The 25,987-nt window shown below is 53.5% G+C and overlaps 10 protein-coding genes across 10 annotated transcripts; 5 read left to right on the top strand and 5 right to left on the bottom strand.

Moving 5' to 3' along the window:
* Positions 1 to 786: 786 nt before the first annotated feature.
* CLAFUR5_02384 (uncharacterized protein) lies at positions 787 to 4,795 on the bottom strand (the record flags this gene model as incomplete). The annotated part of the gene is made up of 6 exons (XM_047901532.1): positions 787 to 2,123; positions 2,176 to 2,211; positions 2,341 to 2,428; positions 2,534 to 2,638; positions 2,691 to 3,160; positions 3,211 to 4,795. The coding sequence occupies 6 exons, from the start codon at positions 4,793 to 4,795 to the stop codon at positions 787 to 789; spliced, it is 3,621 nt and encodes a 1,206-aa protein (XP_047758326.1).
* A 480-nt stretch (positions 4,796 to 5,275) lies between these two features.
* CLAFUR5_02385 (uncharacterized protein) lies at positions 5,276 to 6,302 on the top strand (the record flags this gene model as incomplete). Its single annotated transcript, XM_047901533.1, has 3 exons — positions 5,276 to 5,422; positions 5,486 to 5,773; positions 5,829 to 6,302. 3 exons carry the CDS (start codon positions 5,276 to 5,278, stop codon positions 6,300 to 6,302), a joined length of 909 nt encoding a protein of 302 aa, XP_047758325.1.
* Positions 6,303 to 9,979: 3,677 nt separating this feature from the next.
* On the bottom strand, positions 9,980 to 11,705 carry CLAFUR5_02386 (Cytochrome P450 61; the record flags this gene model as incomplete). The annotated part of the gene is made up of 3 exons (XM_047901534.1): positions 9,980 to 10,423; positions 10,474 to 11,477; positions 11,528 to 11,705. 3 exons carry the CDS (start codon positions 11,703 to 11,705, stop codon positions 9,980 to 9,982), a joined length of 1,626 nt encoding a protein of 541 aa, XP_047758324.1.
* An 879-nt stretch (positions 11,706 to 12,584) lies between these two features.
* CLAFUR5_02387 (uncharacterized protein) lies at positions 12,585 to 12,863 on the top strand (the record flags this gene model as incomplete). Its single annotated transcript, XM_047901535.1, has 1 exon — positions 12,585 to 12,863. The coding sequence occupies one exon, from the start codon at positions 12,585 to 12,587 to the stop codon at positions 12,861 to 12,863; it is 279 nt and encodes a 92-aa protein (XP_047758323.1).
* Positions 12,864 to 13,118: 255 nt separating this feature from the next.
* Positions 13,119 to 15,008, top strand: CLAFUR5_02388 (uncharacterized protein; the record flags this gene model as incomplete). The annotated part of the gene is made up of 1 exon (XM_047901536.1): positions 13,119 to 15,008. One exon carries the CDS (start codon positions 13,119 to 13,121, stop codon positions 15,006 to 15,008), a length of 1,890 nt encoding a protein of 629 aa, XP_047758328.1.
* A 316-nt stretch (positions 15,009 to 15,324) lies between these two features.
* CLAFUR5_02389 (uncharacterized protein) lies at positions 15,325 to 16,795 on the top strand (the record flags this gene model as incomplete). Its single annotated transcript, XM_047901537.1, has 2 exons — positions 15,325 to 15,882; positions 15,956 to 16,795. 2 exons carry the CDS (start codon positions 15,325 to 15,327, stop codon positions 16,793 to 16,795), a joined length of 1,398 nt encoding a protein of 465 aa, XP_047758327.1.
* Positions 16,796 to 17,274: 479 nt separating this feature from the next.
* CLAFUR5_02390 (uncharacterized protein) lies at positions 17,275 to 19,815 on the top strand (the record flags this gene model as incomplete). The annotated part of the gene is made up of 1 exon (XM_047901538.1): positions 17,275 to 19,815. One exon carries the CDS (start codon positions 17,275 to 17,277, stop codon positions 19,813 to 19,815), a length of 2,541 nt encoding a protein of 846 aa, XP_047757560.1.
* Positions 19,816 to 20,398: 583 nt separating this feature from the next.
* On the bottom strand, positions 20,399 to 21,336 carry CLAFUR5_02391 (uncharacterized protein; the record flags this gene model as incomplete). Its single annotated transcript, XM_047901539.1, has 2 exons — positions 20,399 to 21,109; positions 21,250 to 21,336. The coding sequence occupies 2 exons, from the start codon at positions 21,334 to 21,336 to the stop codon at positions 20,399 to 20,401; spliced, it is 798 nt and encodes a 265-aa protein (XP_047757561.1).
* A 769-nt stretch (positions 21,337 to 22,105) lies between these two features.
* CLAFUR5_02392 (uncharacterized protein) lies at positions 22,106 to 23,044 on the bottom strand (the record flags this gene model as incomplete). Its single annotated transcript, XM_047901540.1, has 2 exons — positions 22,106 to 22,829; positions 22,884 to 23,044. The coding sequence occupies 2 exons, from the start codon at positions 23,042 to 23,044 to the stop codon at positions 22,106 to 22,108; spliced, it is 885 nt and encodes a 294-aa protein (XP_047757562.1).
* A 1,275-nt stretch (positions 23,045 to 24,319) lies between these two features.
* Positions 24,320 to 25,924, bottom strand: CLAFUR5_02393 (uncharacterized protein; the record flags this gene model as incomplete). The annotated part of the gene is made up of 1 exon (XM_047901541.1): positions 24,320 to 25,924. The coding sequence occupies one exon, from the start codon at positions 25,922 to 25,924 to the stop codon at positions 24,320 to 24,322; it is 1,605 nt and encodes a 534-aa protein (XP_047757563.1).
* Between the last annotated feature and the right edge of the window lie 63 nt (positions 25,925 to 25,987).

Raw genomic sequence — 25,987 nt, forward strand, 5'->3', positions numbered from 1 at the left:
CCCAGCCTGGCGGCGACCTCTCCATATCAGCCATCATACCGGCTTTGGGGCGGGCAGGGAGGGGGAGTTGTGAACCCACATAAGCCGCTACAATGTGCAGATCTAGGGGGCGTCCTCGCCTTTTTCTGCGAAACCAACTGCTTTACGCCAGAGGTGAGGTTGCGTGTGGAAGTGGATTGTGGGCCGACAACGCGACCTCACGCGCTTGGCATGGACCGTTACCGGTGGGGTCAGGCGAAGAGGGTGGTGAGGATCGAGTGAGCAGGTGGGGGGACAGATGTTTGGTTCCATAGGGGCGCTTTGTCTTGACTCAGGCGGTCATCGTAGAAGCGGCGACGCGAGGATTGTCAATGTCTTGGCGTTCACATGTCGACCCTAGACTTTGGAGACGTTGGTTGTGAATGACGTCGGCCGCTGCCGTACCTCGCTAAGCTCATGCGGAGACGGACTCACACATCAGCGCGCCGACACTTGTGCATCGGTCAAGGAGGACAGTCTAGGAATCTGAGATGTTGAAATGATCTAGTAATGTCGCAGCTCGTGATTGAGCTCTTCTTTGATCCAAAAGACATAGCCGTTGTCTGTTGTGACTGCAACTGGAGAAGGAGACGGGTTCCAAATGATAAGAGTAGACTGCCGCGCAAATGTACCGGGTGTTGTGCATGCCGTCTACCATTCGAACTTGCATCGAACCCTCTTAGGCTCGCGAGATTCAAGCCGCGGGTCCATAGCATTACTGGTCTATACTGAGGAAGTGCGTAGGCTGTCAAACTGTTGGGTGAGAGATCACCTCCGCCGATCATACACATCGTCTCGCGCCGCCGGTCGCGATCTGGAGTCTGGTCGAGCTGCGCGGCGCTCGTCAGATGCCCCAGTCGTGGCATCGCGTTCTCCACGAGGAACATCCGGTCGGGGTGGAGGCGGCATTGCCTCTCTTTCACGACTCCGCTCATAGTCCCTCCGCGGCTCGTTGTAGTAGTCATTCACCACAGCTGGCGGCCCACGATCACGTGGATCTTTGCGATGAGTCGTCCCTCCGGCCCGTTCATAGCGTGATGGAGAGGAATGATCGACCCGTCGTCGTGGCGGTGATGGGTACCTGCCAGCTCTTGGTCGGAGATTCGTTGGCGAGAGGACATCGTAACTCCGGTCGTGATCGAAATATCGGTCACGATCATCGTGCCTTTGCTCCTCATACCGCGTGGCATCGTAGTCGTCGGCTCTGTCCTTGTTCCTCTTGGCTCGGCCAGAGTCATCAGAGCCATGGAGCTCCCGAAGATACCGATCAAACTGGTTGCTTGCCCTCTCTACAGAATCGAGATGTCCCTGTTTGATCTGACCATCACTGTCGAACTCGTCGAGCGCAGCTATCGTCTGGCATGCGTTGCGGATTTGGCGGCCGTTCCATGGCACCACGCCTTTCCTTTCCGTCTCACGCCACTGGTCAGCAGCCCATTCAAGGATATCGTTTTCCTCGAATCGGACGTGTGGTTTGTTATTACGAACACGGTTGAGGTTGATCCTCCAGATTTCCCTGGTCTGGGCCTTGCTGAGGGGTGGGTAGTGCAGGGATAGATGTATGCGAGACTTGAAAGCCTCGTCCACAGTGCCGACTTTGTTGGTGGTCAGGAAGAGGATGCCGGAATAGTATTCTAGGATTCGCAGAAACACCGAGACGATAGCGTTTCTCTTCATGTCGCGTCTGTCTCGAGCAGAGAGGAACACGTCGGCCTCGTCTAGTAGCATGACGCAGCCCCATTGGTGTGCCAGATTGAGGTAGTACTGAAGATTCAGAGATACGTCGACTGCGCTGTCTCCAATGTCTCCGCAAGTGATGGATAACAAGGGTCGACCAGTATACTCGGCAACACATTCGGCGGTGCTAGTTTTGCCCACTCCCGGGGCTCCATGGAGGAGGATTATGAGGCCCTTGCCTTTCCCGCGTACCAGGTCTTCTCGATGTTCACTTTCTGGCTGCCGCATGCCGGAAACTGGCTTGGTGCCCTTGGAATGCATTGTGACCTGGCTTTCGACGAGGCGTCGATAGAGCGGATCGATCTGTAGCTGATTGAAGGACTCCGTCGATTTGGTGACTCTGTGAATATTGTTCACATCTAGGAAGTCTGTTGTTCGCGTGAGTATGAAACAGCAGCATTGGTCAAGCTTCAGACTTACGCCAAACACGACTGTACAACACAAAGCCCCAGAGACCTGAGAGGCGAAGACGTTAGCGATGCTCGATCGATGCAATGTACTTTAATGTTCCCAATACTGGTGAGTTGTCACACGTTTCTCGACTGGTCGGAGCACAACCAATCGCATTTGCCGCGGCGTACATACCTCCAGGGAGCAATAGAAGATGCTCGTCATTGAAGCCGTCGCCAGACCGACCGCCATCCCGCAGCCATGCAAGGCCCTCTCCCACGAACTATTCCATGCGTTGTTGTTCTATCTTGCGATCGTCGTAAAGGACAGTGCATGGATGATCGAGGCAGCTCAGGTATGCGTGGCATTGATAACATGGTTCTAAAACTTCTCGAGTGTCTCCAGATATGAGATCGTTGAATCCTAGCACTGGCTTTTGACTCGGACGCAGTTCATAGTAGTAGCTTGTGTCTACCATGACGTGACTATCGACCTGAATCGACGATGTTAGTGATGTGTTAGCTCAACGTCAGAGACGAACGCACCGTTTCCGGGTCTTGGTCGATTGTCATGCCACGATATTCGCAATGATCGACATGGGAAGCACTGGTATACTCTTTGAATTTGCGGCCTCGCTCAACCAGAGCCTCTCGAAGCGATAACTCTCCGTTGAGGGTGCTCGCGGCCAAGTTGTGGCTGGTGGTCATGTTATGTTGTTCGCTTGCGCCGTAACTTATTGGGTACAGCTCCAATTCAGTGACGCGTTTCTCTCCCTCGTAGGGCTCGATGTCTAGATGGCCTAACCGTGCATCGAATCTCACGCCATCGAAATCGATAGCAAAATAGTCAATGCTGAACGGGTTTGCGCGTCTCCTGTCCAATGCTGCGAATGGGTCAGCAACGACCACGTCATTGAATCGTGCTCTCTCTGGCAGCCCAGTCAGAATCTCACGCCCATTCTGAACGCGCAGTACTTGGAAAGCTTGGACCTGCTTGGCTGAGTATATGATGTCCCCTGCGCGGATGGTCAATACGTGCCGTGTTATATCAAGTCGCGGAACTGACCTGGCGCGTACAAATGCCACAAATCCTCGAATTTGATCGACTTGATCTCGAAGGTCCTGCATTTGGCGTGGAGCCCAAACTCTGGTCTCAGATCTTCCCTCATCATGGAGAGCAACGCCTGCAAGGATTGTAGTCGGTACTTCTGCTCGTTCCCATTGCGTTCGGCGCTTGCACTGCGAGAAGCACTCGGAACTGCCCTTTGGGGTTGCGGAGCGGCGTCTTCCTCCAGCATGCCAAGACAATCGTCCTCTATAGCGTCTCTGTGGCTCTCAGTGGTCTCAGAAGAGAGTGCATTGTCAGCAGGATACTCATATACAGATGTGGTGGCTGTTGCTTGAGCGTCTTCGACCTCTCTCCGTGTCCCAGATTCTGCGGATGCAGCCTTTTCGTCGCAGGGGAGTTGCTGTCTCGGTTCTTGAGGTACTGTCTCGTTGTTTGGAGACTGCTTTAGTGCAGTGTCAGAACCTTGCTGAGCATCCAACCCCAGGTTCACTCCACAAAGCTCCTTCTCGAGCTCGACGCACCTCTGTATAAGGTCGTCATGGTAGTAGAACAACGGGTTGAAAGGCCGCAAGATCATGCGATCCCAAGGAGGCGCTACGTCCTCTCCCATCATATCTTCCAGTTCTTTACAAAGTAGTTTGGACTCAAATCTAATTCTTTCGACTCGGTTTGACGACTGACCCTCTGCAGACCGGGACTTCTGACGACGTCGCCGCATTGCCAGACCGGCGACCAACTCCTCCTGATACCGAGCAGGTCGTTCGACACAGAGCTCGATACCGTGGTCCTTCTTCTCGTCAGGACAATCAGTATAAGTAAACTCTGCCCAGGTCATTCTAACAGACTTTGCCTTCAGAGCTACGTCGTGTTCCAAGGCAGTCTCGGGTGGAGTGTCCGGCGACTCTGATTCGTTGTCCGAATCCTGGTCAGATTCCCAGGCTTTGCCATCGGGCATGGCTGTTCGTATAGTGTTCACGACTTCCTCCAGTCGAACGATTCGATCCTCGACCAGAGCTGAGTAAGAAGCATGTTGCAGCAGCCTCGTACGCGCATTCTTTCGACGCTTCTTCAAGGGAGACGTGTCAAAGACATAATTGTTTGGATCACCTGCGAGCTCTTCGCCCACCCTGAGGTGTAGACAATCTGGCTCTTCTGCGTCAATATCGATCATGTCTTTTCGTACTGGTGCAGCGGTGTCGTCGGTGCCCAGATGCACATCGTGAGCATTCACTAAAGCGTCTTCTGGTGGACCACTGGATGTCTCGTTCTCTGTTGATTGTTCTTCGCCATTTGATGGAGATGACCCATTAGAGCCGCTGGCCTGCGTATCTGCGATTCGATCTTGCCCAGAGAATTCACCCGCCACTGAACCGGATGCTTTGTTGGCGGACATATCTTGGTACAATACAGTCGTGTCGAAGAAACTTGCTAGCGTCAGCTCCTTCGGAAGAGTGAGAAGAAAAGGTGTGTTCGGAAAAATGTCGAGTTTCGCAGACTTGGGAGGGAAGTGCCGATCACTATAGAGGCAGAGGGGCAGTGCCAGTTTTATTGGCTGCCCGGAGAGAATACACTTGGGAGGCATCGAGGTTCGCTATCAGACCTGGCGTTCGTGCGAGGTGCGAAGTAGCATGCATATGCAGCTGTGAGGTGTGTGGAACCGTCGCTCAGAAGTTCCTGTCGCAAGTGGTTCCACGACCAATCTGAGACGCTTGTACCTCTACATCAGAGAGGTTGCATATGGCATACAGAGTAAGCTTATATGCCAAGTCGAGCGTAACTGCTTGAAGCGCTTCTTATTAAGCGGCATGTTGTTCCTCCGTCATCCAGTGCTTCGAATTGCTTGCTATCGACGCCGCCTAGCGTCCAGGAAGCTGCGCGTGTTACCTTCAGCTGCATCGTCGGCAGGGATCGTACATAGCTGGAGTTCCACACACAGCGCCGTGTCCAGTGCAAGCAAACTATCACGGCGCTTCCCAAGCGATGTCAGCCTGCTTGGTGATGCATACTGTGTTGAGCGAGTCGACACTGCTCTGCCAAAGTGCTGTTGGCCAGCTTCGCAACGATGAAGGCTGTTCAAACGATACTCGGTGCTGCACAAATCAAATTTTCAGACGAGGAAGCCGTCAATTTTGTCGACAGTCGACTCCCTCTCACCGATACAAAGTTCGCGGCTCTCAAGGCACCATACGACGACATTTCCCGCTGTTTCGTTGCTAGTCAGGGCTCAAATGCATGTGATGCTGAACCGCCTTCGCACTAACGGTTGTCTCAGCGCGAGGGCTCTTTCAAAGATGTAATCCAGTCGTATATGAAAGCACAGAGAGGCAAGGTGCATTTCGACCCTGCACAGCACTTCACCTGGAGCGATGTGCTGCAAGAGGTCGAGAATACGCAGTCGCGATACCAGGGTAATGGTGACAAAGGCGTCCTGCGTAGCATGCGAGAGAAGCTAAGGTCTTTTCAGGAGAACACTGAAAGAGTGGAGGGCTGGCTGAAGCTGTTGCCGACTGAATCTTGGCAAGGATCTCTGGTTTGTGGTGGTATAAAGCTCATTCTCACTGTAAGTCCTGCAGTGAGGTGTTGTCAAAGGCGACTTCCGCTGACAGGTCCTGAAGGCCGCGCAGCAAATGGGCAAGATGCGGCTCGACATCTGTGAAGCCATAGAGACGATTCCAGAGATAATAGCCAACACTCGAGCGCTGGAATATCTGTACTCGGATGCGAAGAGACTCCGTGACCACGCCTCACGCCTGTACGTTGCAATTCTAGAAGTGCTGGAAATATCGCTGTCTTGGTACGACAAGCATCCCGTACGGAAAGCCGCGGCTTCCCTGTTTCGAGGCAGTGATTACACTCGCCAGCTGGATGTGGCCTTGACGAATCTCAAGTCGCTTGAAGTGCGGATCGACAAGCAGGCCTCAATCAATGGTCAATTCGTGTTGGCAAGTACTGCTCGAGACGTTGCTGAAGTCTTGAACCACGTGAAGAACTTCGCAGTCGAGAAGAAAGCGAACTACCAGTGGCAAGCTCAGGTCGATGAGTTGAGGAGTGAAATGATGCAGCAGAACAGGCGATACCGGCAGCAGTAACAGGCGTTCAATCTTGAGCGGCGTTCAATGTTACTGCGGATGTTGAGGGCCAACCCGTCTTTGGCTAGTGAAGACCTTGGTATCATGCTTTCTGCGGATGCGGCAACGTATGATGATGCACAAGACAGGGTCACCTTTCTGCTGCAGTCTGCCGAAGTTGCGCGATGGTTGGCCAGCCCGAATTCTGCGACCCTGGTCGTCAATGGTAGCGAAGTGAGCGACAGCCCAGAAGCTGCAACATTGCTGTTCTCAGCGATGCTAGTGCGAGCGCTCCAGAAATCCAGAGGAGGCCTCGTGCTGTACTGGTTCTGTAGCCAGCGGCTGCACGACCCCGTTCAGCGAATGCTGCGCAACTTATTGTGCCAACTCCTCGACCGACTCAGCCCAGACGTTGATTTGCCAGATGTCAGCGAAACAGGCAGTCCAGACGATGTTGGTGAGCTAACGCATCTACTGCGCGTCTGCTTACAGAAAGAGCTACGCCATCGCCCGATTTTCTGCATCCTGGACGCGGTAATGTGCTATGAGGATGGATATCGATCTCGAGACATGTGCCACGTTTTCAGTGGAATCGCAGCTCTGACAACAGCGAACACGTCGTCCAAGCAGGACACTGCCTTTCCACTCAAACTTCTTGCAGCCAGCTCCACTCGTGCGTTCGACATCACCAGGACCCGGCAGGCTATGAATGCTGTCGTGCTGAATGCACCTGATGATGTCGATGGCGCTGTGGTTGATCTTGAAGAGATGAACGTGTTGCAGCACACTAGAGCTTGCCTGGAAGGACCTAGCGCAAGAGGCGGGCTTCGTAGGACCAGTTGAAAATACTCCGCTCCTTGAGAAGTATGCTGCCAGAGCTGGCTTCCAAGACTTTGTGTCTGATCAAGCGACCAAGGCCTGGTGACAAAGTATGTTGCCGCCGCTGTACTTGTCGACTTCTGTGCTGGAGAGCCACTAAAGCACTGTATTTCCATAGGTTTGACATACATCGACGCGCTATGCACTCCACTCTCGCCATTGGACCTCGCTACTCGGCCAGAAGCCAGCGTGTTGAAGCAACGGCCTGCACTTTGGTAGGGAGTCGAAGCGCTCAACGGCAATCAACTTTGTCACCAGCCCTCGGACACAACCTGGCTAGCGCCATGTCTAATCAACTCTTCCAAGGAGTTGCGCCATGAACGTTGACCTTGATAGAATATACGCAGCTTTCTGCTCAAAATCCAGCGAAAGTGATAGCATGTATGCCTCAGCGAAGGCTCTCAGTCCACCATATCCTCAAGGTACGAGCAAGGCTCGGATGTGGTAAACGGCGTGCTGACCAAAGCAAATGAAGTAGTCACCTGCGACCATCGTCCAGGCTGTAGGACAATGAAATTTAGCAGATCGCGTGGAGTGAGCCACAAAGTCTTCAGATCTGAGGGAGGACCGTGTAAGCTCCCGAACCCGCGCACTTGGTGCTCAAGCGGGTTCTTGAGAATGAAAACTGCCCAGCCCAAGATTCTATACTGATTGGCAGCCTCAACGCTCGGTCGACAGACGAGTTTGAGATCTACAACTTCGCCGTCCTTGTTCCTTGGCTCATAAAAAGTGAATCGAACTATCATGTCCCCATGAGCAGTCTCCGATGGGACCAGGAGATAACCCGCATCGAGATTGATGCATCGAAGCCGCAACTTGGCCAAGTCATGCTGCGCAAACTTTTAATAATATGTTGCGACATCTCGCAGCTTTGCGTCCATACTGTCGAAGCCATGCGGTCTCCAGTGACCAGCGAGATCCCAGCATCGCTTTAGCAAGTCCCGAACAGATACCAGCGATGACGATTCTACATCTGGTGTGGAGATACACCGAGCGCGACTGTTGCAGAACAGAAGGCGCTGCGATCTGCTACTTCGTCGATCGTACCGTCTCTCATGCGCTTCACGTTCTCGCGCGGCAGTGAAACCGTGAAGCGCTGTTTCAAATCCGTGGCTGTTCCCAAAGTGAGCCTGTATTGATTGTGCACTTGTGAGAAGCTCATAGTGTGCTGAGTCGTTGGCCGTGTGTATGTCAAAACGATCTGCGCAGGTAGCCAGGTAGTCCTCCAGGAGGCAAAGCAAGTTTCTGCTGTAGTCGATCTAGAAGCATAGGCGTCCCCTAAACAGCGGGAGTAGGGCATATAGTCTGTCGCGAGGCCCAGAGCACTGCTTGTTCGAATAGCGAAGAACGAGGTGCGGTAGGTCAAAGCTTGGTGAAGGCGGACCATCAAGTCTTTGCCAGAACAGGACGCTACACTCCTGCTCAGTCCGCTATATGTGAAGCACCTGCTCAGGGAAGACCTCGGTCCCAAGGTAGACGAAGACGTCGTTGGCTAACAGTACTTCTGAGACCACCCACAATCTACGGAAGTACGCATGGGAGGAAAGTCGACCAACAGCCCAGGAGTAGCGAGCTCGATCCTGGAGGTCCGCGTCAAGGTACGAGCCCGTGCCAAGCATGGCGACAATGTCAGCATGAGAGATTTCACTTCCATTGTCCAGCTCCCCGAGGCAGACAGCGACACGCCATGCAACACGTTATATGTCGTGCATGAAGCTGACCTGCACGTTTCGCTCGCTTGTGTCAGCTTGATTGATGCAAATACTGTCAATCCAATAATGGATGCAGACTCCATGGTATCTCATCTGGTGAAGTGCGGATAACGCATTCGAGGTCACCTGAAAGAAGACGGCGATCAGCTCTACTCAATAAGCATGTAGCAACTGGTGTGGTAAGGCGAGCGAGGTGGCTCGGGTATCGTACGTCTCGCAAGCCCTGCTATAGTCGAAGCCACTGCTCGATGCTCGACGTGCTATTAGCGACGTACCATAAGGGGAATATCGTCCACCAAGATCTCTTCCGTGGGAGTAGCGTCGCCCCAGGTATATGAGATCGCAACATGGTCATTGAGTACGTCGCGCAAGTTGTGTATCTCAAGCGAACATCGTATGCTGTTCCCGTTGATGCCTGGGATCGAAAGGAGTCGAATTTGTCGACTCGGGTCCTGCAAAGTGCGGTGTACATAATGCGGCCTTGGTGGTATTTTGCATCTAGTTGTAGCTGCCGATGCTGGCGCTCTTTGATCTTGTTGCATGGCCGCTGTTCCGTGTCTTCCGCGTATTGACAAGTGGCCGAAGTCAACGAGTCAAGCACAGGTTTCCTCTCAAGTTGGCTTAGGCAAGCGAAGTTGCACGGCATTACCAACCTAGACCGCAGAGTAGTAGATGAATCAGTCGACTGAAGCCAAATCATCCACGGCCATATGAAATAGAACACTGCAGGAAGGAACCAACCGACGTAGACTACTGCCGTGGCCGAAACCACGCTTGCGAACTTAGAACAGTCGTTGCGCTGATGTAGAAAACAAGAGGGTGAGAGTGACGGAACACCAGCTGAAAAAGCGAGCATCTTAGTAGATAGCATCGCTCTCGTGGTGGTGGCTGAACAGCACGCTCCCTGCCGTGTGGCGTTTGCGCAGGTTGTGATCTGAAGTTGCGTACAGCCAGGAGGGCGGCCGACAAGAAATTACCAAATTCATTACTCTCGCTCTAGCTATGCCGCTATGCATGCTGCCGATATCAAAGCCCAGGCGCACGCACTGTTGAGCGCGCGTCCAAGACACTCTATAAACTCCAAGCAAAATAACCCCAACGGTACATCTATGTATGCCCAGCTCTCCGCGAGAAAGATAGCTGCAGATCATCCATCGGGAAGATGGTCGCAAAGACTTTGATCTCCTCGCTCTTGTTTGTGACTTTGTGCTTCCAGTCATATGATGCGCTCATCTTGTGCAGTAGCAGCATGAGGTTAAGTATTGCGTATGTCTGTCCCAAGCAGTAATGTGGTCCGGTGCCGAACACCAGCCAGTTCTTGCCTTGCTCTTCTGCGTTGCCGGTTGTCCATCGCTCGGGAACGAAGTTGTCTGGGTTCTCGTATGCTTCAGGGTCGTGGAGGGAGAGCCATGTTGATGGCACGATCATGGTGCCCTTCTTGGCGACGTAGTTGGATTCTGGAATTGGGAAGTCTTTCTTGACGAGGTATGGCACCATAAGCACTGGTGGGCGGTATCGGAGGGTCTCCTTGACGACTGAACGGGTGTATTGCTACAATCAAGTCAGCGGTAGAGTCATTTGCGCGCGATGAAAGAACGTACCATCTTCTCAAGCACGTCCAGAGCAACATCCTGGTTGTGATCTGGACGGAACTTGTCACCCTCCTCTCGCACCTTGCGCATAATCTCTGGGTTGTCGGCCACAATTTGCAGCAACCACGAAGCAGCACTCGAAGTAGCATCCTGCGAAGCGAACAAGAACGTGAAGACGGTCATGCTGATCTCGATGTCCGAGAAGTTCCTCAGCAGCATTGCTGGCTTCTCCTCGTCCGGTACCTTTTCTCCCTTAGCAATGCGCTCGCGGTATTTGTCCGATTCGATCATCTGCACAATCCAGCGGTCCATGATGCACTCTGGCTCGACTCCCTTTTGCCTCATCCTGACCCTCGATTTTGCAGCGCAGTTCGAGAACACATCCAACACTTGATCTGCCGCCTTCTTACCATACCAGGTCTTCGTGAAAGGAACGATGATTGGGAAGTTGACCAGTTCGAGCGCAGCTGTAATGTAGTAGTAGTCCTCAGCAATCTTCTTGACCTGCTCGCGCGACATGTAGTGCCCAACGAAGGTGCGGCACGACACTGCCGTGATCAGCTCGCGGATGTTGTAGACCCATGGCTTTGGGCTGCTGCCCGCTGCCTCACTCTCGCGAAGCCAATCCTCGAAGTATTCTGCGTACACCTCTTGCTGACCAGGAAGGTATGTCTCGAGGGCGTTGCGAGTGAACAGGCCATTGAGACCCTTGCGGTATTCGACGTGCTCCTTTCCGTCCAAGAAGACCCAGTTGTCCGGTCGAAGCAGTTTGTGGGCCACATCAACCACGCACGGCTTGACGTACATGGGGCTGTTGAAGACCTTGCGGGCCATGTCACGTGTCGCTGCGATCACGACGAATTTGTGGAAGACGGAGACGCAGGAGAGGGGACCAGACAGCCATTTTCGGTGGTAGGCTTCGAATCTGGGGTTGACGCTTTCGAGGAAAGGGCCAACGAAGGGGATCTTCCAGAAGTCGCCGACAAGTGGTCCCTTGCTGGATCTGTATGATACTGCGAATGTATTAGCTGAGGATGTGTTCTGCGCTTCCTGAGCTACATACATTGATCGTATACAACGGCCGCAGCGAAAAGGGTGAGGAAGACGCTGAACCAGCTAACAGGTGATCCATTCTCGAATGCCTTGCTGAGAAAGCCCGTCTGCACAGATTCGATTGTCGCGTGGATGGCACCCGGTAGTGAGGTGGAAGTGGCATTGCCAGCTTCCATTATGGAGGCCATGGTGGCACGCGACTCGTGGACCTCTCACAGTCACAGCACGGCGTCTGACGTGGCAGCAGGAGGTTGCAGTGGGTGTTTCTGTTCCTGAATCTCCAAGTCCAATGGCGCTGTCCAAGCTTCAACTGCCGGGAGCTGCCCTGTCTGTTTCACAATACCTCCTCCTTCTCGTGTACTGGTCGTGTATCGCGTAGTTGGTTGAGTCGAACGACCTGAGAGTCATTCAGAGTGGTATTATGGGATGGGAGAGGAGGATGGCAAGCAGCGCAACAACAGTGTGAATAGGTATGCAGCGGCGTTGGAAATTGCCATTGATGATTGCAGTCGTACGATTGTGCGAGGTTCTTTCAATCACGCCATGACCGGATAGGAAGGAGCGACCCCCACTCTGGTCTAGCGTGCACGACCCACGTAGCAGGATGACTGAGACTAACTCTGGCCATCGGTAAGTGTCGGTGGTGTGGTGTGGTGAGGACCGTGAGGCTACCTGCACCGCATAGGGAAACAGAGGTATGCTCCCAGAAAACAGCGCGAAGACGTTGGCGATGAGCTGGGATAGAAGCCTTCCCCACCTGGCGCACAGTCCCATCTGGCGCACAGCTTCACCAAAGCCGACTGCTGTCCAGCTAACGCCAGTCAAGTTTTGATGCGGATTATCTAACCTTGGTGAGAGTGTGGTGTCAGGTGGGATCGTGCAGCACATGGGGGAGACTTCTACCTCCATACACTCTTCCCAAACATGACGGCCTCGAGCTTGTGGTCCGCGTGGTCGATCGCCTGAGTACCATCGGCGGTCACGATATCCCCGTCCCAGTTGACGTGCGGGGTTGGGCTAAGCGCGATTGCACATGTGCTGAGGTCGCGGCTGCACTGAAGCAGACCATGTTCGATCAGACAGCAACTTGGGACGAAGGCAAGCCACCTTCCGATACGAGCAGAGTCTCGCGGCTCTTCGAGCAGCCACTCCAGGACAAGTGGGCCTGCGACGTTTGGGTAAGGCCACAGAGTCAAGAGTTGGGCAAGATATACTTAGCAAGAGAGTACGATGCCATCGTCAAGTTTCTCGACCCCGAGATGGCGCGGAAGGGGGAGAGAGCGATGTATGTCGAGATTCATCTGTTGCCGAAGAAGATGCAAGAGGTAGATAGGGTGCTGGGTTGATTTCATGAGGCGAAGTGTGAGTTGTGAATCCCACCTCTGTTTGTCACATGCAGAGCTAACGAATATCTCATCATCCCGCCGGAGGCCCGCCGTTCCCTGAGAAATCCACGAACGCACGGACTCAGCGGGACTCCGTCTCGTGGCTTTGACAGTCCGTTTGCTTGAGCAATAGGACTCTCCCAAATTCTCCAGACACCACACAGCCGCCAAAGCTTACCACCACTGTACCATCCGGCCACGGACCACCGGGACACGATGGACGAACAAGACTTTGCCAGGAATCTCAAGGATCCGAAGAGCCAAGACTCGCATGTGCCTGTCAATAACTTCAACTTAGATGAGTTAGTCAGGCATGGCACCAGCCAGAACATACCCACCACCTATATCATTGATGGCGTCTCGTCTCGCGATACATCTGGTACCGCCATCATGCCCATGGCAGATGGCACGTCTTTGCTGCATGTCATCGAGCAGGAGATTGTACGAGTTGGCAACAGTCAGGCTGTTGCGGACTCAGAAGCTCTCGAGATGAGGAAGGCCGCGCCCACACAAGACGTCGATAAGCCAGGGAGACATGCGACTGATCAGTCTAAGCCAGCAGGGGCATCCGATACAGTGCCAGCGCCTGAGCCGACTTCTGGTAGTGCAAATGCTGGCCTGGGCTCGACTTCGCATGCTACCAACGCGGAGCCGTTACCCGCGAATGGACGAAGAGAATTTGGAACTGATCAGTCCAAGCCATCTGGAGAAATTGACACAGTACCAGCGCCGGTACTGATCCCTGGTAGCACCAATCTCGACTCGAGCTCGACTTCTCATGCCACCCGTGTTGAGCCGGCGACTTACTGGGTAGAGCGTCCCTTCAACACGATCTCGGCAACGCCAGATCGGCTGCTCATAATCAAGCCCAAAGACATGGCACCTGTGGCGACCACCAGTCGTACCAGCGTTGTTGAAATCACCTCGAAAGCAAGCGTCGACCCCAAGGTAGAGCTAGTCCTGCGACCCTACAAAGTGCCTGACCGCCACAATGAATTCACCTCGAAAAAGCACGTCTCGTTGAACACAACCATCAGAACGCTTCTAGCGCACCTTGAAGACGAATGCCGAAAGATCGTGTATGGCCATCGACCCCGCCTCTCGATGATAGCACAAGCGAATCAGTGCTTCCACATTCGAGCATGTCCGGACATGACGACCGAGCCTTCTCGAAACTTCTACATCACTAACGATGACCAGAGCGCATGTCGCTTCAAGCAGGTCAGAGGTCTGTTTCACACTCACCAGGTCGAAGCTGCTGCGCGAGATGACACTCCGCTCTCCTTGAGGTTCCTCGTCGAGATGGGAGAGACGAAGCAGCCTGTTTACGGCTCTGATGAAGTGACTCCCACGTACCAAGACTTCCGGCCTGAGCTCGCGCTCTGGAGCGTAAGCTGGGACAAAGACTATGAGCAAGATGTCAAAATGATGCTTATGACCCCAATAGTGCAAAGTGTTGCCGAGAGGAGACATGTCGAGATTGACAAAGATCTCACTGGCACTACAGCATCACAAGACTTTGGCCTCAAGGAACAGGACCAGAAGTTCAACAGTATCGTCAGTCAGATCTCGGTCAGAGACTCTCAGCTGCGACAACCGATCATGACGTTTAACCGCTACGAACGCCCTTCGAGTCTAGCACCTGCCTCACCACCCGCAAAGCTCTACCTTGCCATTCGCGTCTTCACCCACTTCAGAACGATCGAAATCGCAGACTTCCAGCCGCCAACTCCCATCCTTCTCAAGTTACCAACCGACCGCACCGCCGACAAGATCAAGCGCGCTCTGATCCAAGAACTGCAAGCTTATTGCAATTCTGGAACGACTTCACAAACGGAACCTTCGTACAGAGCTGCTTTCACTGAGCTACTGAGGGACGATAACAGGGCGAAGTGGACCCTGCAACTCTGGGCTATGCCGCAGAGTGGGCAGAGGAAGAGGCTACATATCTGTAGGAAGAAGGAGGAATTTGGGGAGTTTCTGGCTGAAGGTGGTGGGGATGGGGTGTATGTTGAGGCGCATTTTGTTCCCAGTGAAGAAGCTGTGAACGGTATTGAGGAGAAGCGCGGAAGGGTGGGATGCGCAGGAGAAGGAGCAGGTCGGTAAGAGTAAGGGAGGTTGATGAAGATCGCCTGATGGCATATGTGTAGAAGAAGAAGCCGGAGAGTGAGGAGAATGGAAAGGACGACCACCGCGGTGCGGAGCAGGTGCGTTGTCCATCCAGCTGCTTCAGCCAGCAGGAGGCATCCAGAAGCTCAACCGGCCATCGAGACTTCCGAGACATCTAACGATGCTTGCTGACACGGAAGTTCACTTTCGAAACATGCAGGCCGAGCAAATCGGCAAACACCGTCCACCGTCGCATCACGGCTATCAGCTATCTTTCGATGTCATTCTCCGACGCACACCATAAAGAAGCACAATGAGTTCTCCAGTTGACAGCGTTCTTCAAGAGACGCAGCCTAGCGTCGCGCACGTACCGATCAACGGATTCAATCTCCACGAGCTCCAGGCGTTGGCAGATGAGCAACCTTTCACAGAACCATACAAACCTCCAGGTGGATTTCCTGAGCCCGAATGGGCACCAGATTGCATGACCGATGGCGGCTCTTTCTTCGATCACCTACAAAAAGAGTACGATCGCGCATGCCATCCTACCTCGCCTGTTGAGGCATCCGCAGCCAGTCCAAGCGCCAGCGTTTCCGACCCGTCGACGCAGCACGATGCGAGCGTGGAAGCCATTGTCGAGGTGTACAAACACTTCGAGGGGTTGACCCTGTCTACGGAGCCGGTCGACAGATACAAATCAAAGCTCGACTGGTTCATGGTAGAAGTCTTCATGGCAATAGGCTTCGCTTGCGATGTTATATGTGATAGCAATCGTACTCTGCTGGACTCGCTCAAGCAAAGAGAGCAAGGATTCCTGGTTGCCGTTGTACTGTTCCGAGAAGGCGATCGGAGGAATGAGTATCTCTGTGGGGTATGTGTGATACTCGCTGGACTGGGCTCTAGATGGAACAACTCGACATCGCTAACTTTGTTCTGACCTTCAGGACGAGCGCGACCAATGGCGTATACCAAGATTCCGCGATCTGTTCACCATGAGCGAGCTCAATGCTGCTTTCACAGCTCGGGAGCCCGTAGTTCTCAAGGTCATTCTGAAGATTTCGAATACCCCTCTACTGGCCTGGACTCAAAGGGACCCACGTTCTTCAAAGTCGACGTTATTCATATATGGTACGAAGCAGAAAGGGTGCCATGAGCCACGGCAAGAAGTCGCCAGAGTCAACGACAATAAAGTCATCGAATCTGACCTCACGACCGGCGAGTTATACGTGTGGCAAGGAACCTCTCCAAGAAAGGCTGTGCTCGATGAAAATATTGGAAAGGTCTACCCACCCTTACCGCCAGGCGTCACTCCCCAGGACGGACCTAGACACCCTTTTTTGACATACAATACCTTCACATTTCCCGCCAATCCTGGTCCCAACCCCAACCATCTACAGATCAGCCTTATGGTCCGACTCGTCAGTCATTTACACTCAACAAGTTTTGCAGGCATCGAGCTACCTGCACACATGTGCATCCATGATTCGCGTACTGGAAGAGGTGTTGCCAAGCTCAGAAGTGCCATCAAGAAAGCGCTCAACGATTCAATCTTTGATCTCGATGCTGGCAAAGAAGCCTCAGATCATCGTAGAGTCCATTGGCTGTTTGATCACGGCGCCAGTAAGAGGTGGGACATTGAGTTCTGGGTTATACCGCAACCTGAGAGCGGCAGCGTCGTTGGACAATATTTTTATCGGTGGGAGGGTGGAAATGTTACACAGTGGTTCAGGAGGGATGGCAGAGGGCAGAGGATTCATGTTGAGGCGCATTTTGTGCCGGTGTAAGTTGTCAAGGCGTCGTAGTGTGAGCAACGGCGGTGTGTGCAGAGAAAATAGCGTTGTACAGATCATTTTGACATGACAGAAGGAGAGACAGGTATGGTCGCGTAAGTCTTTGAGCAGGGGGAACTGCGTGGAGTGAGGAGGATTCAGAAAGACAAGAGAGAGCACACATCTGGTAGGTGACCTCGGCAGCAAGGCCGAACATGTGCGAACTATGAGTCGCAGCATGAATGCGGCTGCCTCCCAAGTGTACAGTGTGGTGACGCAAAGGTGCAGGACTGGACAACAATCAGTTCGATTGTTTGACGGTAAGCCGTGCCATTGACAGGTCCATTGATGAGATGTGCAACATGCAGCTATCTGACTTCACTATTGTTTGCTGCAGAATGCGTTGGAGACAAGACTTTTTATATATCACTGAAGGTTACCACCCGAACCACACGGCTCTGGAACACCAAAACAAAACTTTCGAAACCGCCAAGATGAACTTGAATCAACAACAGCAAGAGGCCAGAGATACAGTTCATGTCAGGTTTGATCACTGCGCTCCTGGTCTACCACGTCCGTACCGAATCGGTACTGGTGTGAATCTGAAGCTGGACGCTGGTCTGTGGCTCTTGCACACAAAAACGCAAGCGAGGTGCAATCATCTACGTTTAAAGCCAGTCGTGCAAGACTTTCGTACCCAGAAAAGTGACGTTCTGACCTTCACAGCGGTTCTTTTCGACCGCTCTGACTGTCGAAACATCTATGCCAAGCTAGACTGGCAGCACGACTTCCGGACTGCAACTCTGAGAGATCTGTTCTCTACGGCAGAGCTCACCGAAGCCACTCAGACCGGCAAGAGACTCGTTATACTTGTGAGGATTGGCTGGATCTGGGATTCAGCCGCTCGATGGCATTCTGTGTTGGAGGAATTCCAGCCGTCCGTGCAATTCTGGACTCCCGACGCACACAACCCAAGAGAAGATCGCCGTGAGGAGCCGGAGGAAGTGCCACCGAGACAAGCAAGTCATCCTGATATCTCTGCCACGGCTGTCTTGCACATTAAGATCCCACCGAAAGGACCATGCCAGGTATCATATCACGGAATCGGCGAACAAGCCAAAGTGGATTCCGATCAGCACATGTCACTTCTCTACGGCCGTTGGGGGCTGCCAAAGCTTACGTTCCAGAAGGATACACCGCTTCCAGGAGTGGGACTCAGCGATCCGAAGACGCCTCTGCACCTTGCGGTTCGCCTCATCAACCAGCTGCAGCTCATGGGGCTTGATCAGGTCACTTTGCCAGCTCATGTCCGCATCGATCTAGCCTCATGCGAAGTGACTGCGACTCGAATCAAGACCGCGATTCGTTATGCACTTGACCAGACGAAGCAGAGGTTCGACCACGGGAAGGCAAAAGATGACCTGACCAGAACCAAGCGTCTATTCGAGAGTGGGTCGAGCAACGATTGGAAGGTCGAGCTCTGGGTCTTGCCACAGGGACATGATGTGATGACCTTCCACGCCTACGAAGGTACCTCTCTGGCGAACTTTTGTATGCCGGGTTGGGAAGGACATGGTCTCTACATGGAGGCGCACATCGTTCCCGCAGATATCCACTACACTCTGCAAAGCGAAGTGCCTGCACCGCCAAAAACGGTCGATCAAGAGGAAAGCGAGGGGAGCGAGTCGTCTGATGCATCTGCAGAGATCGACGCCAACACTGTCGACCTGTATGGGTACGATGGGGACGCTACCGGGGTCGAGAACTTCCGGTATCAGCAACGGCTCGGACCAGCACGTCTTGACTGGCCCACCACGTACTTCGAGTACTTTCTGTATGTCGACCTGATCCCTTCATCTGGCCGTTCAGAAACTGCGGACGGCGAATCGGGTACTACTTCTAGCATGCAAAGGGCTACGCTTCAGGCCATTCTCAACAAGAGACACACCGTCGATGACTACGACAACCGTGAGACACAACACTTAACAGTGGCAGATGGAAGTCACAGTTCGACCGACGTTCCAGACATCATCTACTATCTCGGCATCAATGTCATCAATAGTCTCCATGCACTGAGTCTTGACGATGTCCAGATCCCTCCGATTCTGATGAGAACATCCCAGCCAGCGTCCTTGACTACATCGAGTGTTTTTCGACGAATCTTCGACGCACTGGAATCTCCGGCGGGCCTGACTCAGGAGGCTGAGGATGCCTTGAGTCGTCTCTTCCACAATGAAATCAAGCAGAAGTGGCGCCTACAGCTCTGGTACTTGCCACAAGGCGAGGGAAGTACAGTCATGTACGTTCCTAGAGAGATCAGCTGGAATCAGCTATTGGTTGAGAGCGACCATACACTGTATCTTGAGGCTCATGCGATACCAGTCGTCAGAGATGAGGACGAGCAGACTATATCAACGCCCGAGAAGAAGATCGACAAGGGCAAAGGTCGCGCTACTGTGGCTGATCTTATGGAGGATGAAGATGAATTAGATGCGGATGATGGACTTTCTGGTGCTACAGGAGGCAACGACATGGACGGCTGGAGCAGCTTCGAGAAGAAAATTGACAAGAGCAAAGGCCGTGCCCTTGACGTGGATGTCACACGAGGCGAGGATGGAGCAAATGCGGACCAAGAATCTGCTGGCAACGGAGGGTGGACTGACAATTCGTATGTCGCACAATGGCCGCAAGATGATGCTCGCTCCAATCCAGAAGATGTCGATGGGCTCAGCAATGCCTTGGGCACCGCGAATCTTTCCGACAGCCAGCAGGAGATGAATCATCCCGACTTCCAGCGTGCCATAGAGAAGTCGCTCCAGGATCAACACCCGCAGAATAATTCACAGAGGCCAAGCCCGTCGCCGCGCATACTTGACCTACCCGAGGGCAGTGCCGCCGCTGAACGACGCAGACTGAGGGAGGATAGAGAAGCGAATAACGTCATCGATGAAGCACTGGAACAGAACGTCGATGAAACGCTTGGAGCGAACTTCTATCAGGACGGGGAGGAGGAGGGCAATTGGGATGAGGAATGAGACAATGCGAAAGGTGAAGGTGACAGGGAGGATGTGGATGAGGATCAGTGAGATGAAGATGAAGACGAAAGATGATGCAAGCGACATTTGATGAGACACAGCCTCTGGCTGGTCATGGACGATTCGATAAGGCAGTTTGTACTGAAACGTTGTAAATTTTTGCTCTGTCGTTTGATCAGTATAAAAATATTTAGATAAACCGACAAATACTGCCCTCCATTCAAGTCGCAAAGTTGTGGACCTTTGGACTCATGATCAGGGGGAAATGTATGCCAAGAGCCACAAGCTAACGACAGCAAGCTGTCTCGTCAGCAAATCGATGGGCTCTACAGAAGGATACGGCTCGTCTTCAACGTGAACATCTGGTTCAGCCAGTGATGCATGCTGGAGTCTGTTGGCAGACAGGAAGAGAACGACGAGTGAGCTCAGAATGCCAGCCTTCCTTTGTAAGATCACGCTCAGCTATGAAAGGCTAGTCACGGGGGATTCAATCGAGCAATATAGACGAAGCAGTGGAAATATGAATGCAAATGTTGCTTTTTGACACTGAGGTAGGACCACTATGGGTCTTACACTCCTTAACTCATCGTTGAAGTGACAACCATACAACAGGATTGGGTATCTTCGCCGCACAGCAAACTCCCATGACGCCGCGCAAAAGGCACAAAGTCATCCGCATATCGAATTCGCAACCTTCAACCACGTTCTCGTTCTCTAACTCGACATCGTTCATCTCCTCGTCGCCCTCATTCCCACCGCGTCGCAGACTTGCAGTCCCAGCACCCATGTCACTCGGACCTTGACCTGCCTGATCGGCCTGTGGCACGGCCGAAGGAGAGAGATTAGGGTCTGCGGACGCAACGTCGGCTCCGAAGCGATCCACTCGAAGGGTGCGCGGCTCTCCGCCGTCTAGGGAGGCTCGACGCTTGGTGCCACGAGGTGGCTCGGGAGAAGTAGAAGATGGCGAACCGCGCTTGCGACCGGTAGCACGCTTGGCGAAATTACTGATGCCGTTGGCCATGCGGCGTGCAGTTGACGGTGGAGCCAGTAATGATGAAGTAGAAGTTGGGGCGGCAGTGGTGCTGGCATCGGCGCCGTTGCTCGAGTCGCCCTGCTCTTGAGAACCTACCTGTGCTGCCAGTCGAGCCCCTGGGATTTGCAGGCGGACCATCAGCGAGCAAGTCGCTGTGGCGACTCGAGAAGTGGTGGAGAGTCGAGGTTGCTGGGCAGGTGGGTCGATGACGGGATCTGCGTACAGCTGGAGCAGTCCCAGAGCCGCGGCGGTCTCGCCCTCCTACTCGACATCAATATGCGAGCCTGATTGAAAGAGATTGACTATCATGCTTACCACAGCTCAGCGCCAGGTCCTGCAACGGCCCTCCTTGGATTGGTGCCACGAGCAGGAAGGCCGTCAATCCAGACACCATGGCCCACGTGCTGAAAGTCGCGTGTTGCGCTGTTGTTGCGAACGAACGCTGTAGTGTATGTCGGAGTACCAGCGGGAACACCGTTGGTAGACATGTTGGCCGATGTCTGACTGTCAGGATGATTGTGGTGTTTGTGTCCTCTCAAAGTCGCAGAAGTGCGGTTTTGTGCGCAGTGTGGGTCGCGGCTGACGTAAAAAGGTGGCCTTGGCATGCAAAAGCTTCGGTTGATGTCGAGTGAATATCATGGTCTTCCACCAGAAGCCCACTAAAACTTTGGGCATACAGAGTGCAAGAAAGAGTAAAGAGTATATAGAGATTTACAGCAGGATGATGGCGATCATGGCCCGGTGAAATGTGTACGACTATATATGTAAGCTTAGGACTGTACACAAAGCCGTATGATAGAGGCAAACGTAGCATCTTCTGTCACACTGTCTCCACGATACACCAGAACAAGCGAGTTAGCCGAGATGGAAACGTATAGCACAGTTTGCGACTCCCGCAGAATCGCCTCGATTCTATCAGCCTTTGTCCGTATCTTTAGATCACCCCAGTGGTCAGACGGACCAGATTCCCTCGTCGTCAACCCTTCAAATTGTGTACTGCGGGACTTCGACGAAACATATCGGGGACTCCGTCAAGTCGGGGATCATGACCTGGACGGGTTGATGTGCTTCCCTTTATGTTCATAGCGAGACTATTCACATGTCCCACTCGACTCGTAGACTACACGACTCATGCCTTGAGCTATACTGCTGCTCATGACCATCTACATGGGGTATCATCGCTGCGAACCAAGCTCTTAGAGCGCCGTACAACTATTGAACCGTCATCGCTGACATGCCTTCCGTGATTTCTCAATCTCAAGAATCATTACTGTCTCTCATCGACTCGCCATCCTCCATTCCCTCATCACTCTCTCCCTCACCGCGTCTCTGGCCCACAACTCCACGACTTGAGCCTCCCCCACCCTGACCTGAAGCACCAGCCGGAGTCATGCCTGGTGGGTAACCATCGACCTCCCACACCATCGGACCACCCGACCTGTCGACCGGAAGAGTCTCGCGGTCTTCCTTGACCTTGTCTCGAGACTTGTTCGCCAAGTACGGGCTGCCATTGTCGCTGTAGCGCAATGGTGGAAGTGCTCCGGTGGGACTGGTAAATGCAGGACGCTTGGTGTCACGTCCTGGCTCGGGAGATGAAGTTGAAGATGTCGAGTCAGGCTTGCGGCCAGTGGCGCGCTTGGCGAGATCGCTGACCTTGTTGGGGAAGCGCTGAGTCCTTGAAGGGGGAGCTGGCGCGGGCGAATTTGAAGTAGGATCTTGGGGAGCTGGAGCTGTACCATCCGCGTCGTCTGATGCATCGACCTGCTCCTGCTCGGCTGTCTGCCCGTCCAAGCGAGTCTTTGGGACTCGAAGACGGCCCATGAGAGAGCGAGCGGTACGAATGCGCAGCATAAGAGAGCGTCGAGGCTGCTCTGAGGATGTCGCAGACGGAGCGTACACAACAGGAGCTTGCTGCAGTTGGACCAGCGCTTCAGCAGCATCGAATCGGGCCTGCTGCTTCTCCTTGGTGCTCTCGGCCTTCCTAGTATGCGTTAGGACATTGCCGAGTCATCTACGTGGATCGGGGTTCGCTTACCATGCTGCGGCATCAGGGCCGATCAAGCCTGTTGAGTAGGGTGCTCCTGGGGGAGGGAGTCCTTCATAGTAGATACCATGGCCGGGGTGATGGAAGTTGCGAGTAGTGCAGTTGGCTTCGGCGTACTGGCGAGTGACCTTGACACGATTGGACGACGACATGTTGCTGGCGATGTGTCGAGTCTTGGTGAGTTGGAGTACAAAGTCAAGGAGGGAGGAAGGAAGGAATTGGGAATCCGTTCCCATCGTGGATCCCGCCTGATGTAGAAAAGTAGCCTTGGCACGCTGAAACTTCGGCTGAAGTGAATATGGTATTTTTCAGCTGGAGAATCGACAGCGGAGCTTATCACTCTGCGAGCCTCCATCAAGACGCTGTAGGTGGGACACCGTCGTTATGTCTTGCGTATATACGTAGTAGGAGAAAGAGAATATACAAAACCGATAAGATGATCAACGAAAGGTCATGCTGTGCCTGCTTATGTGTCTGAGCTGGAAGACACAAAGCTGGCCAGAGGCAAACGCAGCATCTTTGTCCCTACCTTCGCCAAGCTTCTTGCATTCGCGCGGTAACGCTAGAGCAAGCACCATAGCACTCTTGGTGGAGCAGTCGACATGCGCGCATCAGTGTCCCTTTCGAGTACCGACATCGAGATCATAACTTGACCATGCCTTCTGATGAGGCTGCATCTTCTGCGCAGTAGAAGCATCCAGACGAGGCCATGCCATGACCCATTTCTCCTTACCCCCCTGCACACCTGCCCTTCGTCTCGCCACACTTGGTTCTTCGACACAGTCGGCGTGAAACTTCCTTGTGCTCCTCAACGTCCTCATTCACATTCCACTCCATGCCCACGGCATATCACACGCTCATGTTCTTCTCGTGTACATTACTCAACTGCTTCGCAGTCCTATCTGGTGTCTAAGGTCTAGACTCACCACTGTTGCTTCTGCTTCTCTGCTGCGAATTCGGTGCCTTGGTGTGGTTCTTGTCTAGCGATTCTGGGGTTGGGGGAGAGGGATCTTGGGAGTTGAGATGTTGTAGTCAGTTGTTCGTGCTGATTTTGATGGAGGGCAGAGTGCTTTGGTCTAGATGTTGGAGTCGTCAAGGTTTGCAGAGAATGTACTGACGGCCATAATGGAGCTTCAGGTTATCTGCAGAGCTCTGCAAAGCTGCAAACGATAATGTATACCACCACACTCGTCGATCTTTGCCGCTCTGCAAGGGCGTGGTATCAATTGGTCAGGCTGAGGCTCTGGTGTTCAATGCTGCGATGACGGCCTGGAGGGCATGCGAAGAAGTTCAAGGTCATTCCTCGGTATCTAGATCTATAGGCTCTTGCAGCCATCTTGCTCACAGTAGCAGCTCCCCTCGCCGAAGCGACCACACGCACCCGCTCAAACGCTTTCAAGTAACAGTGACAACATGAAGATGGCCTCTCAAGGCTCACGATCTCGCCTCTCGCCCCTTGCAGCCTTCAGCATCTCGACCTTCTCAGATCTGATGCACCAAAGAGCCCACACAACACCAACCATCGACGAGACAAGAGTGATCCAGTATGCACTCGAGTAGCATTCCCTACCATCGTCGCAGACACGTTCGCTGCCAGTGCCTTCTGGGTTCTCCTTGAAGACCGAGTGCTTGTCCAAGTTCGAGCCGTAAGCAAGATTGTAGATATTTCCACTCACGACCGGCGCCCAGGTCATACATCCCCAGTTGATGCCGAGTCCTTTCGCGCCGAAGGCGTCTGCTACCAGAGCAGGGAAGACACCAAAGAGCATGCCGTAGGCGACTCCGGTCAGGCCGGAAAGCCAGTAGAGGTGGTGTGGGTCTTCGAGGTTGAGGGCGACGCACTGTGCGGCGACGAAGAGTGAAGCGCTCGCCACCAGGGTCCAGAATCTTGAAGCGTGGTTGTGGATGAGCCAGTCTGAACCAATGCCGCTCGCGAGACGGCCCAGGAAGGAGCAAAATGACAAGATGCTCACGTGTGTAAGCTGGCGCTTCATGATGAACTCCCGGCTTGCGCTGTCATCCCAGTGATGCCATAGCGAACGAGCGTTGTTACCGATGTTGTTGATAGTCATCAGTCCGACACCGCAGAGAAGTGCCAACATGACGAAGAGCTGCCAGAATTTGGGTGTTCGAGCCAGTTCCCAGCCTGTAATTTCAGATCGATGTAGAGCATGGAATGGGTTCTTGGGCTCTGGCATGGCGTCTACAAAGTCGCCTGGTCCATCCTCAGAGTCGGAGGAGACAAGCGAAGACGCCTCCGAATTCTCTTCTCCTGGTGCTCTGCTCTTGCTCCCCGGCCTCTTGTGTGAGCCTCTCGTGCTCTTCGTGCTTGTTCGATGTAGTCGGGTGCTTGCGATCGAGTCGTTCCTCTTTGCAGTCCTTTCGTCATCTTCCGGTACTACACCATATGCCCCGGACCCGTCTCCTGGAGTTGGCACAATCCGCAGAAATATCATCCCAAACAGTGTCATAGCTGTAGTGCCGTACGCTAGCAGCTTGAGATATCCGCTTGTGTCTCCGGGAAAGAGGTACGCAGCAAGTGTGGTGTAGAAAAAGGCGCTCAGACCGAAAGCACTGAGCGGAAATGCCGTCGCAGTACCTCTATGACTTGGCCAATTGCTCGCGCTCGCTTTGATTGCAGCACTGAAAGCTGTGCAGCCTCCCATACCCGTCATCAATGCGAAGAAGCATAGCATTGGCACACCCATACTGCCGGCACCATTGTCGTACGCGCTCTTCAGTGGAAAGTAGCCCAGTGACAAGCAGACACAGCCCATCGCAACTCCCCATCTTGGCCCCCGTGAATCGATCAAAATGCCTCCCGGTATGCCCATTGCGTACATGCCGATGTTCCCAAAGTTCCCAATCAGGTTCGTTTGCGTCGCTGTGAGCTGCAATCGTTCGGCGAACTGAGGTGCCCATGCTGAGAAGCCATAGTTGGTCCCGCAGCTCAGTGCAATGGTCGTCGCTGCGATGGAGGCAAGGATTCGTGCCGTGCGATGCTGCCGCTCGGCATTCAAAGGAGCACGCATGCTGTCTGTCGTTTCGGCGGTGGTAGCGACCGAAGAACGTCGTCGGGAAGGTTCATCGGGGTA

This window comes from Fulvia fulva, chromosome 2, assembly GCF_020509005.1.
Source record: "Fulvia fulva chromosome 2, complete sequence".
Lineage (NCBI taxonomy): Eukaryota > Fungi > Ascomycota > Dothideomycetes > Mycosphaerellales > Mycosphaerellaceae > Fulvia > Fulvia fulva.